Source organism: Ipomoea triloba, chromosome 10 (genome assembly GCF_003576645.1).
Source record: "Ipomoea triloba cultivar NCNSP0323 chromosome 10, ASM357664v1".
In the NCBI taxonomy this organism is placed as follows: domain Eukaryota; kingdom Viridiplantae; phylum Streptophyta; class Magnoliopsida; order Solanales; family Convolvulaceae; genus Ipomoea; species Ipomoea triloba.
Genome location: NC_044925.1, coordinates 3,460,904 through 3,475,856, shown reverse-complemented (window position 1 = coordinate 3,475,856; position 14,953 = coordinate 3,460,904). Strand labels below are relative to the sequence as shown.

General features: G+C 35.7%; 1 protein-coding gene and 2 pseudogenes across 1 annotated transcript; all 3 read right to left on the bottom strand.

Annotated features, from left to right (window-relative positions):
• Positions 1–6,924: 6,924 nt before the first annotated feature.
• LOC116032331 (protein disulfide-isomerase-like) lies at positions 6,925–8,363 on the bottom strand. The gene is made up of 5 exons (XM_031274832.1): positions 8,310–8,363; positions 7,924–8,193; positions 7,626–7,811; positions 7,399–7,526; positions 6,925–7,072 (listed from the first exon to the last, which is right to left on the bottom strand). The coding sequence occupies exons 1-5, from the start codon at positions 8,361–8,363 to the stop codon at positions 6,925–6,927; spliced, it is 786 nt and encodes a 261-aa protein (XP_031130692.1).
• A 1,292-nt stretch (positions 8,364–9,655) lies between these two features.
• On the bottom strand, positions 9,656–14,846 carry LOC116031663 (annotated as a pseudogene).
• LOC116032330 lies at positions 12,196–14,567 on the bottom strand (annotated as a pseudogene).
• Positions 14,847–14,953: the final 107 nt, after the last annotated feature.

Here is a 14,953-nt window from a genome sequence, read left to right as displayed (position 1 = left end):
AGATATCCTCTCACACAATCTCACCCGCAAAAATTACTTTTATTATCGGGCTTTTTTTTTATGGGACTAATTTTTTTTCCTAATCATTTAAATTTTTTGTCTTATCAAGCTAACTATATCTGTTATGAGGATACCCTCTCACGCATATCACCAGAGAAACTATTTCCATCATCGGGCTTATTTTTTATCGAATAAAACTTTTTGCCCGAACTCTTAAAATATTTTGTCTGATCAGGCTAGCTCATTGATTTGTGGGAATGGCTAAGATCGACCTGCCTAACGTTGACATATCAACTATAGGAAGCAGACATAATTACATTTGATAGGTACATTTTTATAAGATTTTTTAGGGTATGATTTTCTTGATTAATTTTTTATTGAATGAAAATACTTGTTTTTAATAATGCCAAACATAAAATAAGCATTCAATATTTTTATCACTGTGAAATTATGAGACTAATTTAAATTTGAGTCAAATTTGCCTACAGAGTTTGACAGTTGAATGCCCAACCTTACAATTTTAAGATTTTTAACTACTCCAAACTGTTTAATGATATAACTTACAAGTTTTACGAAATCTAAAAAATATAGTTGAGGAGCCTAGCCTTACCATTTATGCAAAAGTTTTTTTGTGTGAGTTCCTTGGTGAATATATTTATTAAAGACAATGAATATGAACTCTTTCAAATTGATAATTATTAATTAAACTAAATGTGGTGTGTTTGGTTCGCACATGGGAATTGGCATCGGAATGAGAATCAAATACTTGACAATGGTAATGGATTTTTGTGAAAGTATTTTGTATGTTTGGTAGTAGGGTGGAATTGAAATGATTACTAATTTAATAGCATTTAAAGCATCAATACAACCCAATGGGGTAGCTCAAGTGACAAGTGAGCTCTCTTTGTGGGAAAAAATTCCGGGAGAACCTGGGTTTGATTCCCATAAGTGACGATTCCCCCTGGGCCAGCTCCCGTGCCTCTCGGAGTGAGTTAAAATACATCTTTTTAATCAGGGAATGAAATTTGTTAACCAAACACTAACTATGATTTTGATTTCCATTCCTAATGTGTAAAGTGTAAACCCATTAACCAAACACATCCTAAGTTTTCACAATTTATCGAATTGAAAAAGTATGCAAATTTTAAGAGAATTAGGAAATACAATTGAAAGTGAAGCACCTTGTGTTCAGATGACACAACTGCGGCTCTCAATGAGAAAAGGTCACAGGATCAAATCCCCGTGGTGGGTATTGAATCTTGCAGATACAAACAATATTGTCATTTTTTGTATTAACAATTAATATAATTTGCACTTCTAAGCATTATGGATCATAATTGTATGCTGTATGTTTCTTAAACAACTGAAATAAAATATTTTCATTGTTTTAATTTTTAAACCAAAAAAATATTTAATGCAGAAAATATCTGTTCATTCACGCATCGAATTATATCAGGGGTTGAAAATCAATCAATTATTGAAAATAAAGAAAACAATAGAAATGCAAATTAAATAAGAAGGTAAGTCCATCCCCGGCCCATCATGAAGGTGTTGAGACATTCAATAATGGAATAAATTTTATTTTATTATTTTCCATTTCAAGTTTTCTAGAAAGTTATTTAGTTCAAAGTTTGAATTTAACGGAATTTGCACCGATTCGAAATGCATTATTTTGATTGGTTGCATAGTTGCATAACCGTGTCGTGTTAGTTAATTTCGGGAATTAAGATCCATTATATTTACTAATATTTTCGTCCGTGCATATGGATTTGTTATAATATATTAAAAATATTTGGATCAATATATAATTATTTAAATTAAAACATTAAATATTATATAGTGCAATTGAAGATATGTTTTGGATCATTTATGTTTTTTAATGTTATCATTATTTGAGTTTGAGCAAATAATTGCTCAAATTAATAATTAATGTGTAGATCTATGCATGCGGTGTTTTAACTTTGGAGATTTTATATATCATTATTTAGAAATTTTATAAATTGGGCATTTTACTTGTTCTCTAGCAACTCAGTTATACAATCAATTGTTATCTTAAATCATTTGTATGGAACATATGTTTTTTGTCTAGATATATAGCAATCCCCTTAGCACTCATAACAAGAATATACCGCCTTAACAACCTGATTGTAATCCCCGTATGGCCTCTTCGCTTCTTCGCCCTTGATGCCTACTTCCTTGAATTTAATTATTCAAGGGGAGACTACTGACCTCAGCCTCCAGGCGATTGTTTCGGGCGGGTAGCTAGCCCCACCACAACAACCGATGCCCGCCTTCTTGTACTTATGTTAGTTGTATCTGTAGAGCCCCTTTTAACTTATCACTCAAGTGTAAAAGCAGACTTTGGCGAAAACAACCGGATATTCGACTTGTTAAGTTCCTTGAAAGTGAAATTTCCCGTAGCACCAATGGATGGACTTTAGGGTTTGGGGTTTAAGATTTTAAGATTGGGTTTTAGGGTTTGGGGTTTAAGATTTTAGGGTTTAGGGTTTTGCAAGGTTTAAGGCTTAGAGTTTAAGGTTTAAGGTTTATGAGTTAAGGCTTTAGGGTAAGTTTAAGAGGTTTTGGGTTTAGGGTTTTAAGGTTTTGGATTTAAGATTTTAGGGGTTGGTTTAGGGTTTAGGTGGTAGATATAATACCCCTCACGAGGCCTCATTTGTAACAATTCAAGAGTGAAAGCAATACAAGTTCCCTACAAAGCTCAAGTGTTTCCTTTAGCTTCGTTGTGTACTTTTTGCAGTAGACATCTCATCGTAGCATCACTTGCGAGGGTCGAGCGAGGCTGACTTAGGGTTTAGGATTTAAAATTTTAGATTTTAGGGTTTAAGATTTTAGGGTTTAGGTCTTAAGATTTTAGGGATTAGGGTTTGTAAGGTTTAGGGTTTAGAGTTTAGGGTTTTGGTGTTTAAGGTTTTAGGGTTTAGGGTAGAGGTTAAGAGGTTTTGGGGTTTTGGTGTTTAAGGTTTTAGGGTTTAGGGTAAGAGCTTTTGGGGTTTGAGTTTAGGAATTAAGGTTTAAGATTTTAGGGTTAAGCTTAAGGTTTTTAGGGTTTAGGGTGTAAGATTAAGTTTAGGGTGTAATAAGTTTAGGGTTTAAGATTTTAGGTTTTTAGGGTTTAGGTTTGCATCGCTTGGGGTTTAAGTTTAAGGTTTAAGATTTTAGGGTTTAGGGTTTAAGATTTTAGGGTTTATGGTTTAAGGTTTGCAAGGTTTAAGGGTTTAAGGTTAAGGTTTAGGGGGGTTTTGGGATTTATGGTAAGGGTTTTAAGAGATTTTGGGTTTAGGGTTTAAGGTTTTGGGGTTTATGGTATTAGGTTTTTAAGAGATTTTGGGTTTAAGGTTTAAGATTTTAAGGTTTAGAGTTTTGCGTTTAGGGTTAGGTTTAAGGTTAAGTTTAGGGTTTAAGATTTTAGGTTTATGGTTTAGGATTTAGGTTTGCAAGGTTTATGGTTAGGGTGTTTAGGGTTTAAGGTTTTAAGATTTAGGATTTTGGCATTTAGGATTTAAGATTTTAGGGTTTAGAGGGTTGCAAGGTTTAGGGTTTAGGGTTTAGTGTGGGAGGTTAAGATTTAGGGTTTGCATTTAGGGTTAGGTTTAAGGTTTTTAGGGTTTAGGGTGTAAGGTTAAGTTTAGGGTTTAGGGTTAAGGTTTTAGAGGGGTTTTGGTGTTTAAGGTTTTAGGGTTTTAAGAGGTTTAGGGTTTAAGGTTTAAGATTTTAAGGTTTAGAGTTTTGCATTTAGGGTTAGGTTTAAGGTTTTTAGGGATTTTAAGAGGTTTAGTGTTTAAGGTTTAAGATTGTAGGGTTTAGAGTTTTGCATTTAGGGTTAGGAGGTTTTTAGGGTTTAGAGTTTAAGGTTAAGTTTAGGGTTTATGGTTTAGGGTTTAGGGCTGGGTTTAAGATTTTAGGGTTAGGGTTAGTTTAGGATTTAAGATTTTAGGGTTTAGAGGGTTGCAGGGTTTAGGGTTTAGTGTGTGGGTTTTGGGTTTGATTTAGGATTTAGGGTACGGGGTTAAGAGGTAGGGTTTAGGGTTTAAGATTTTAGGGCTTATAATTTTTGGGTTTAAGGTTTCAGGGTTTAGTGTTTTAGGATTTTAAAATTTAGGATTTTGCATTTAGATTTAGGGTTTAGGGTTTAAGATTTTAGGGCTTATAATTTTTGGGTTTACGGTTTCAGGGTTTAGTGTTTTAGGATTTTAAAATTTAGGGTTTTGCATTTAGATTTAAGGTTTAGGGTTTAGGTTTATCAACTTGGAATAGAACATCTTCGCGATCAACAAGCTTTAGAGACATTGTAATAAGCTTCAATTTATCCAGACCTGCAAATAGACAAGTATGGCACCAAGTTAATGTTTGGTCCCAACTCAAACATTGCCTTTTTTTTTTTTTTTTTTTTTTTTTTTTNCGGTGGATGTTTCTTTGTTGTTGTCGGCGTTTGATGTTTTGATGATTCCGGCGAGGAATTCCGCCACGCCGGCGTTCTCCATGCAGCGTTTATTCGCCGCGTTTTCCGACGCGATGGACCTTAGGGTTTGCAGACACTCAGCCTGCGTTTCCGGCGCCGACTTGGCTTGCCGGAGGAGCTTTAGGATGTGGGACTTCGTCACCGGAGGCTTGGGGGTGGGGAAGCGCTCGACGCCGTGGGAGGCGTGGAGAGTGCACCACGACTGGATGACTCGCCGGAGAGTGACGTTTGGGGTCAACAGCTCATCATCGGTGCCGGAAATGGCTTGCTTGGTCACCGGACATGTAGTATTCTTGCCGGAAAAGACCCATTTCTCGATGCTCTCACGGTCGTAGGTTATGCCGGTGGAGATCGTCACAGGGTCCTTCATGATCTCTAGAGAGATGGGGCAAAGAAAATAGGGTGGAACTTGAATTTCTTCCATTACTAGCTATACAATGGAGCTGAGAGATTGAGGAATAATCAATGAAAGTCGATCTTTGAATGAAAAATGAAGGGTGGAAGGTGAAGTTCGTTGAAGGAGTTGAAGAGATTGGTTTGGGTTTTATAGGTGGAAACAGATTTTCCCATTCCAAGTCAAAAACACGGAAAGTTGTCGGAGTTGAGGGGAGACTTTTCAAAATGGTATCAATTCTAAGAATTTAAATTTTTTAAAAAATAAGTTCAAAGCTAGAGTCAAAAGTAGGTTTTGTTAACTAAGTTGGCTAGCTATTACATTTGAGATGATATCACTCTATCTATTACATAATATCGTATTGGAATAAATAACAAATAAGTCATCCAACTATATACAAAATTATAATTAGATCATCTAACTTAAATAAACTGTAATTAGATTTTTGAACCATTCAAAATCATGCAATTGAACTAAACATGACATACTAACATGTTATCCCGGTTCCTATTGATGTAATAATTACCCCATTAAAAGATTAATTTTTAAAATTTTTAAATAAAATAAAATAAAATAAAAATCCAACATCGTCTTCGTCCTAGAGACAAAGGCACGTACTGTTTGGTTAATAATTAGCCTATCAATCAATTTTGACTTATTTGACCACTATTAGTTGTTTGACTTGGTTAAAAAAATCAATATAATCGTTTGCTTAATAAGCTTTTTGTAACCCCAAAATTCAAAAGACTACTCAAAGCAACTTTTTCAATTAGCTTTTTGAGAAAAAAAATTATATCAAACAGCTATTAGATAACAGCTAATTTACCAAATATCTTTCTACAATCAACTAATTCTATCAACTAATCATACCTTTTAACCCAATCAGCTGACAACCATTTACTAAACATGGCAAAAGATATTTCTTCATCTATTGCAAGAGATCAGATGAAGTTGGGGAATGGATTGCGGATTGTGGTTTTTTTTTTTTTTTTTTTTTTTTTTTTAGAATTCTCAATGTAATTGTTATTATGAAACTTAGGGTCTATTAATTTTGGGTGCAAGTCAGTATGCAAAACATCACAAAGCAAATTCACATTCACTTATATGTCAACAAATTATAAATTTTAGAAAAGGATTTATCAAATTTTGAATTTTTTAATCTGCCAGGATATAGAACTAGGGGAACATAAGACTTAGGGGCATATATGGATCATCAAATTTATGCAATTTGGATTCATCCTTATTAACATTATATCATCAACATTCAAATTTTCAATTATTTCAGTTTGTTTAGGAGTGATATTTTCTTTATATTATTTTCAATAACTTTACCACTTCTTAAAACAATAGCTTCTTCATGTTGGATAGGCAACTTACCTGGCACATACGAACAAAGCCTAAGCAATCTACCCCACTTGTATTTCCAGACTACTCCACCTCTGTTCGATGCCAGCTGATAGTACACACCTGCATAAAATTTTGCAGGGTATCATACAAAAATGATTTCTTTGGTTGGGTTAGAGCAATTCATTGTCCTCACAAAAAAGAAAGAAAAAAAAAAAAAGAACAATTTATTGAAAATTATTTTGATTATTATCCAAAGAAAAGTTATGAAAATTTCTCCACCCCGGATTATATGAGTTAGAAATGGGTCATTCACAAGCCCTTGATTAAAAACATTATGTACAAAATCATATTATTTCTCTTAATTAAATTGCATCAGCAAAGTCAGGTTCAGACCAACCTTGACAACTACCAACACAACTGAAGTACGTTTTCCGTCTCAACTAAAAGTCTAAACTGATAGCTGGACTATACACTTATATTTTAGATTATATTACGCTAGAGCACCAAGCAATATAATCATGAGAGCATTACCTTGTAGTCCTTAACCCAAGTTGCAATATGATCAGGTTTCACATTTGGCTTCAAATAATTTTTTCCATCATTGGACTGTATTAAGATTACAGTCCATAGTGCTACATTCCAGATCAAATAATAATCTTTAACAAATCACAGCAGCTGATAAGTAGTACACTAGATAGATTAGTTAAGTAGAAAAATTAGAAAATGAATGAACAACCACCTTAAGCACACCAACATCGGTCTCAGTATCTCCCAAAAGAAAGCTTATTTCCTTTCTCTCATAACCTGATGCAACCTCATGGTATTTTGATTTGAAAGCATCAAAGTCACGGCTGAAGTTTACAAACAACAGAGCCTACAGATAAAAATATATCTAATTAAAATTAAAATTAAAATTTCAACAGTTTTCAATGGTGGCCAATCATCAAAGAGCTCCATAAAGCTTTTGAGCAATTGAGCATCACGTATGCAGGTAAAGCTCTAGAATTCAAAAGAAAGAGCAAGGAAAACATATATTAAACTGGCAGGGCTGAGCTAGAAAACATACAGATCAAAACAATAGAGATATATGAGCAATGCATCTAAGAAGTTACATTTACAAATACAGGCTCACATAAGGAACATTTCCAAGATAATAGAGTTTAGTAATCCAAGTAACCTTAGAGTGTTGGGACTGTAGAAAAACTTTTCAACAAAACGACGATTTTCTTCGTTTTTGCCAAAAATAGTCACAGTAGGGATACTAGCTTCTTCAATGAATTTCTCCAATTGATCAACTTGGAACTCCTGCAACGATGTCAAGATATTGCAACGGTTAGCAACAAAAACAAACCAAAAAAGAATAATCATGTGGATCAATCCTAAAAAAACAATAGTATATAATACCTGGAAGTCTGCAAACAACTCATCAAATGGCTTAAGTAGCCGGAGTGTTGGCTTGTCAACTGGTCCACCGTGTGGGAGGAGTTTGGCATCAAGGGTGTGACCAAAATCATAGTCAGCTCGTAGTTTTTCAGCTACAATTGAGAAGTTCTGGAAACTTTGCCCAGAGAATACTGGAAACACACCAGCCTAGAAGTAGAATACACAATTCAGATCAGCGAACTCTTGAGTGGAAACAATGAAAGCAACTCCATCGCTTTAATTAAGGATTTAAGACACAAGTGTCAACTACAGAACTTACAACAAAGAGTCTTTTCTCATCTATAAGGTTTGCAGAATCTTCCCTTGACTTGATTTCAGCTGACGAGGGACCAGCTTGTTTTTTCAAATAAGCAACTAAACCATCTGCTTCACGAGGACCTTTGTATTCTTGAATAGCATTTCCTCCACTGCGTAAGATCTGGATCTTAAATTTGGTAGCAATTTCGCTGTTTACTTTATCACTCAAATCAATTTTTGCAAGTGTTATGGGAGGGTCATGACTGCTCAACAAGGAGGCTGCTTTTTCATACTACATGCAAAATATAAATAATAAGTTGTTTTACATTTGGAAGACAGGAGAAGCTATACAAGTAATGAAAGCAAAGATTAAGCCCTCTTCTCTTTATGAGTTAACAAAGTAATCACCTCTGGAGCAAGTCTCTTGCAGTGTCCACACCTATTACAAGAGTAGGGTACCATATCTTTAGACAAGGAAAAGAAACACAGAGATTATTTTCTAATAACTCTGTGGAGTAATATCCTGAGAGGCACTAAACAAATTTTGGCAATCCATACATTATACATGAACCTTAAGGTTTAGGCAAGTCTTATCAAACAAACACAAGCATATATGTAAAAATACTCCAGTAGTAATGAACTACCAGTCACTCTGTAACATTAATACTCCAGTAGTAATGAACTACCAGTCACTCTGTAACATTGCTTACATTCATGTTATTATGTACCAGTCACTCTGTAACATTGCTTACATTCATGTTATTATGAACCTTAAGGTTTAGGCAAGTCTTATCAAACAAACACAAGCATATATGTAAAAATACTCCAGTAGTAATGAACTACCAGTCACTCTGTAACATTGCTTACATTCATGTTATTATGGCTTAATCAATTAACTTTCAAGAAATGCCTATATAATATTGAGCATGTATTCAATATTGTTACCTATGTGGGCAAGCTTTTAAGTTTTAGCTCATATAGAATTGATAAGAGCATACGAAACATCAAGCACAAAATGTTCGGTTTTAATGAGTAAATTTAGTAGCTTATTATTTCGGTTGACAGTCGAGAACACATATTTTTCATTTATCTATAGTTAACTCGGACATTTGAATGCTTCTTCCATTTAGGTTGTAAGATGGTCTTTTCTGTATTGACAAGTAAATAGAAGTCAGAAGAAAAGTAAAATAAGCATGCTAGCATAAACCATAGTATGGCCACTTTCATTTTTTGCATTATGTCCTACTGAAAAAGTGAAAAGAGAAAATGTTTTTTTTTTGTTTTTTAATTTAAAAGAGAAAAAGTTTTGTTTTTAAAAAATGAAAATTCATGCAATAACTTATGCACTATGAGATAAGCATACCCAGTACCATTTTCTTTCCTTGTATGGCCACTTTCATTTGTTGCATTATGTCCTACTGAAAAAGTGAAAAGAGAAAATGTTTTTTTTTTTTGTTTTTTTTTTTGAAAAGAGAAAAAGTTTTGTTTTTAAAAAATGAAAATTCATGCAATAACTTATGCACTATGAGATAAGCATACCCAGTACCATTTTCTTTCCTTGTAGTGTATGTCTACTGAAGAAGTGAAAAGAGAAATTGTTTGTTTTTTGAAAAAATGAAATATTAAAATGGCAGATCCTTTATATATTCCTCCGATATACATGCACAATTTCGTCTGAAACTGAAAAAACTTGTGAAAAGAAAAAGTGAAAAGCAGACTTATACCTGAGACTGTAAAGCCATATCATCATCTGTATGACTGTATCACCAGGAAGAGGGTTATAATATTCAGCGAATTCGGTTGATGTGAGCAAATGGCTCAGGATTTGACTTTGGAGCCTGTTTTGCTACTTCAGGGGTTCCAAAAACATTCCAAAATCTGAGTGTTTCATCTCCTGCTGCAGAAGCCACTGTGCAACCATCTGGACTCTGTATAAAAGATTAAAAGAGAATCATTAGCAAACATGGTTATTTTTTCTCCCCCCACATTTTCTCAGAGATTAAAATTTCAGAGTGGCAAGATACTTAACCTGAGCCATGAAAAGAACTCGGGATGTATGTCCAGTAAGCTCTGCCATCTTAACCATTGATGGGTATTTCCAGAGAGTAAGCTGATTCTGAGTAAACCCATGAGAGCTTAGCAATTCACGCTCATTCTTGCTCCAAAGCAGCGCACAGACCTGTGACCCTGTATCAACTGAGTTCACACAAGCACCAATATTGGTGTTCCAGAACTTTATGCACCTATTGCCTCCACCTCCACCAGAGGCCAGCAAGTTACCCTGAAATGGACACCAAGCAAGGGCCTTAACAGCAGCTGTGTGATCCTCAAGCCTGTGAAGCTACTGCGTCGAGGAGTTGGAAGAAGTAGTTGATCTGTCCCATATGTGGAGGAGATTATCATTTCCTCCACTAGCCAACTGCTGGCCTGAGGCCGACCATTTTAGGCCACAGACTTCTTGATGATGCCCTCTATATGTTTCTACGATTGGTGCCCTCACTCGGACATCATTGTTGTTAATCAGACCATCCATTCCGCCTGTAGTGAGTATATGATTGTTCCAGTCAAGGGCACCGACTCGTGATTGGTGGCCGCCTCTCAAAGTTCTCAACTGCAGCAGACATTATTAGAAAAAAAAAAAAAAATCAGTACGAAACTTTTTGTGACTCCAGAAAAGAAAACAAGGCCAAGAGAGATCAAGGAGCAGACCAATCGGTTAGCTGTGGTATCCCAAAGCTGCACGTCCGAGTTGTTCAAGCCAATAGCAATATGCCTCCCATCTGGAGCCCATTTAACACTTGTAACAGGACCATTTTCATCATCAATTGTGACCAGTTCGGAAGTGCTGCCATCAGATGCATCCCACAGGTAAACAGTACTACCCAAAGCTATAGAAAGAACATTGCTGCTGCCCCAATCTAACAGATTTAAGTACTAATCATCCACAATATCCGGAGCATCCAAAGTCCTCTCAGAGGTCTGCATAAGCAAACCACAACTATACTAAGAACATTTTTTTTCAAATTAAGGTAAAGTTTTCATAAAAAAGTGATAATCATAAACTAACTCCAGTATTATCAGCCATTATGAACCCCCACCTGAGGAATGTGACGCTTGGGTTTCGTTGGTTTGGCTGGGTAAGCAGCAGAAGAAAACTCATTCGGGATGCCTTTAACAGGGGTGGGTGGTTTGTTCTTAAATGCAAGGATCCTTGTCCTGTTCATGTTCAATGCCTCCGCTAGCTGCTTTCTATATGCCTCTCTGGATGGTGAGCTGGTGGCTGGATTTTCCTTACCTTTCGTCACCATATAATGTGCATAGTCGAAATCCATTGCTGATCTATTTGGAATAAACCTATCCAACTATAAACAAAAACAAAAAACTTAAAGAGTTAGGTTGCCAATATTTCTGAAACCCTGGCTTGCTTCTGTGGAAACTCAAGATCAAATATAACAGTGGCACAAGCAAAATTTGATCATGAAAATAGACCATTTTGAAAAGCTTACTCACAGCCCTAAAACATAATCTGGGTAAAATATTAAATCAGATTAAATTATAAAACCCATTTAAGCAAAGCATATCATCATAAGCAAAATTCATTCTCATGCCCAAAAGATACAGTGAAAGTTACATCAATTAGCAACATTAAGATCAAGGGTATATATACTCTCAATTCATTAAATTATAAACCCCATTTAGCAAAGCATATCATCATAAGCAAAGTCCATTGTCAATACCAACATTAAGATCAAGGCTGTAAGATCAATACAGTAAAAATCTTTCTCACAGCCCTAAAAATAATCTGGGTAAAATATTAAATCAGATTAAATTATAAACCCCATTTAGCAAAGCATATCATCATAAGCAAAATCCATTCTCAATACCCAAAAGATACAGTGAAAGTTACATCATTAGAACATTATGATCAAGGGTATATATACTCTTAATTTATTAAATCAGATTAAATTATAAAACCCATTTAGCAAAGCATATCATTATAAGCAAAGTCCATTGTCAATACCCAAAAGATACAGTGAGATTTACATCTATTAGCAATATTAAGACCCAAGGCTGTATATATATACTCTTCAGCATTACATACATTCAATTTAATTACGAAAAGAACGTCGTATATAACATACATTTTCACGGGAATTTTTTCTCTGAAGATACTCTTCCTGAAGAGGGAAACGGGATTGAGTCTTGTTTGAAGAAACAGAGTTCCTTAATCCTGCATCCATCACGTTAATAACACCAAAAAAANATTTTTTCTCCCCCCACATTTTCTCAGAGATTAAAATTTCAGAGTGGCAAGATACTTAACCTGAGCCATGAAAAGAACTCGGGATGTATGTCCAGTAAGCTCTGCCATCTTAACCATTGATGGGTATTTCCAGAGAGTAAGCTGATTCTGAGTAAACCCATGAGAGCTTAGCAATTCACGCTCATTCTTGCTCCAAAGCAGCGCACAGACCTGTGACCCTGTATCAACTGAGTTCACACAAGCACCAATATTGGTGTTCCAGAACTTTATGCACCTATTGCCTCCACCTCCACCAGAGGCCAGCAAGTTACCCTGAAATGGACACCAAGCAAGGGCCTTAACAGCAGCTGTGTGATCCTCAAGCCTGTGAAGCTACTGCGTCGAGGAGTTGGAAGAAGTAGTTGATCTGTCCCATATGTGGAGGAGATTATCATTTCCTCCACTAGCCAACTGCTGGCCTGAGGCCGACCATTTTAGGCCACAGACTTCTTGATGATGCCCTCTATATGTTTCTACGATTGGTGCCCTCACTCGGACATCATTGTTGTTAATCAGACCATCCATTCCGCCTGTAGTGAGTATATGATTGTTCCAGTCAAGGGCACCGACTCGTGATTGGTGGCCGCCTCTCAAAGTTCTCAACTGCAGCAGACATTATTAGAAAAAAAAAAAAAAATCAGTACGAAACTTTTTGTGACTCCAGAAAAGAAAACAAGGCCAAGAGAGATCAAGGAGCAGACCAATCGGTTAGCTGTGGTATCCCAAAGCTGCACGTCCGAGTTGTTCAAGCCAATAGCAATATGCCTCCCATCTGGAGCCCATTTAACACTTGTAACAGGACCATTTTCATCATCAATTGTGACCAGTTCGGAAGTGCTGCCATCAGATGCATCCCACAGGTAAACAGTACTACCCAAAGCTATAGAAAGAACATTGCTGCTGCCCCAATCTAACAGATTTAAGTACTAATCATCCACAATATCCGGAGCATCCAAAGTCCTCTCAGAGGTCTGCATAAGCAAACCACAACTATACTAAGAACATTTTTTTTCAAATTAAGGTAAAGTTTTCATAAAAAAGTGATAATCATAAACTAACTCCAGTATTATCAGCCATTATGAACCCCCACCTGAGGAATGTGACGCTTGGGTTTCGTTGGTTTGGCTGGGTAAGCAGCAGAAGAAAACTCATTCGGGATGCCTTTAACAGGGGTGGGTGGTTTGTTCTTAAATGCAAGGATCCTTGTCCTGTTCATGTTCAATGCCTCCGCTAGCTGCTTTCTATATGCCTCTCTGGATGGTGAGCTGGTGGCTGGATTTTCCTTACCTTTCGTCACCATATAATGTGCATAGTCGAAATCCATTGCTGATCTATTTGGAATAAACCTATCCAACTATAAACAAAAACAAAAAACTTAAAGAGTTAGGTTGCCAATATTTCTGAAACCCTGGCTTGCTTCTGTGGAAACTCAAGATCAAATATAACAGTGGCACAAGCAAAATTTGATCATGAAAATAGACCATTTTGAAAAGCTTACTCACAGCCCTAAAACATAATCTGGGTAAAATATTAAATCAGATTAAATTATAAAACCCATTTAAGCAAAGCATATCATCATAAGCAAAATTCATTCTCATGCCCAAAAGATACAGTGAAAGTTACATCAATTAGCAACATTAAGATCAAGGGTATATATACTCTCAATTCATTAAATTATAAACCCCATTTAGCAAAGCATATCATCATAAGCAAAGTCCATTGTCAATACCAACATTAAGATCAAGGCTGTAAGATCAATACAGTAAAAATCTTTCTCACAGCCCTAAAAATAATCTGGGTAAAATATTAAATCAGATTAAATTATAAACCCCATTTAGCAAAGCATATCATCATAAGCAAAATCCATTCTCAATACCCAACAAAGCATATCATCATAAGCAAAATCCATTCTCAATACCCAAAAAAGCATATCATCATAAGCAAAATCCATTCTCAATACCCAAAAGATACAGTGAAAGTTACATCATTAGAACATTATGATCAAGGGTATATATACTCTTAATTTATTAAATCAGATTAAATTATAAAACCCATTTAGCAAAGCATATCATTATAAGCAAAGTCCATTGTCAATACCCAAAAGATACAGTGAGATTTACATCTATTAGCAATATTAAGACCCAAGGCTGTATATATATACTCTTCAGCATTACATACATTCAATTTAATTACGAAAAGAACGTCGTATATAACATACATTTTCACGGGAATTTTTTCTCTGAAGATACTCTTCCTGAAGAGGGAAACGGGATTGAGTCTTGTTTGAAGAAACAGAGTTCCTTAATCCTGCATCCATCACGTTAATAACACCAAAAAAACACTACTACTAAAGAATCGCGCAAGAATTAATCTAGCAAGGGCCCAAGGGGTCTGAAATAGAACAGATTAGAGCGTTAAGAGAGAGAGAGAGAGAAAAAAAACACAATGAAATAAAAGAAAATATATATCAAACAAGAAATCGAGATTGAAAGTGTTGGAGATCGAGAGCCGCCAACGGTGGATTGCCTTGAATCTTGATCAGGGAGAAAGCTAGGGCAGAGAACAGATAAACGGGAGATGATCGAGATTGAAAGTGTTGGAGATGGAGAGCCGCCGATGGTAGATTGCCTTGACCAGGTAGGATTCGGAGAAAGCGCAGAGAACAGAGAAACGAGAGATTGAGAGATTCACTAGAAAACGATGGTTTTATAGATGTCAAAGCACCGACGGCTACTTTTTCAAAATACCA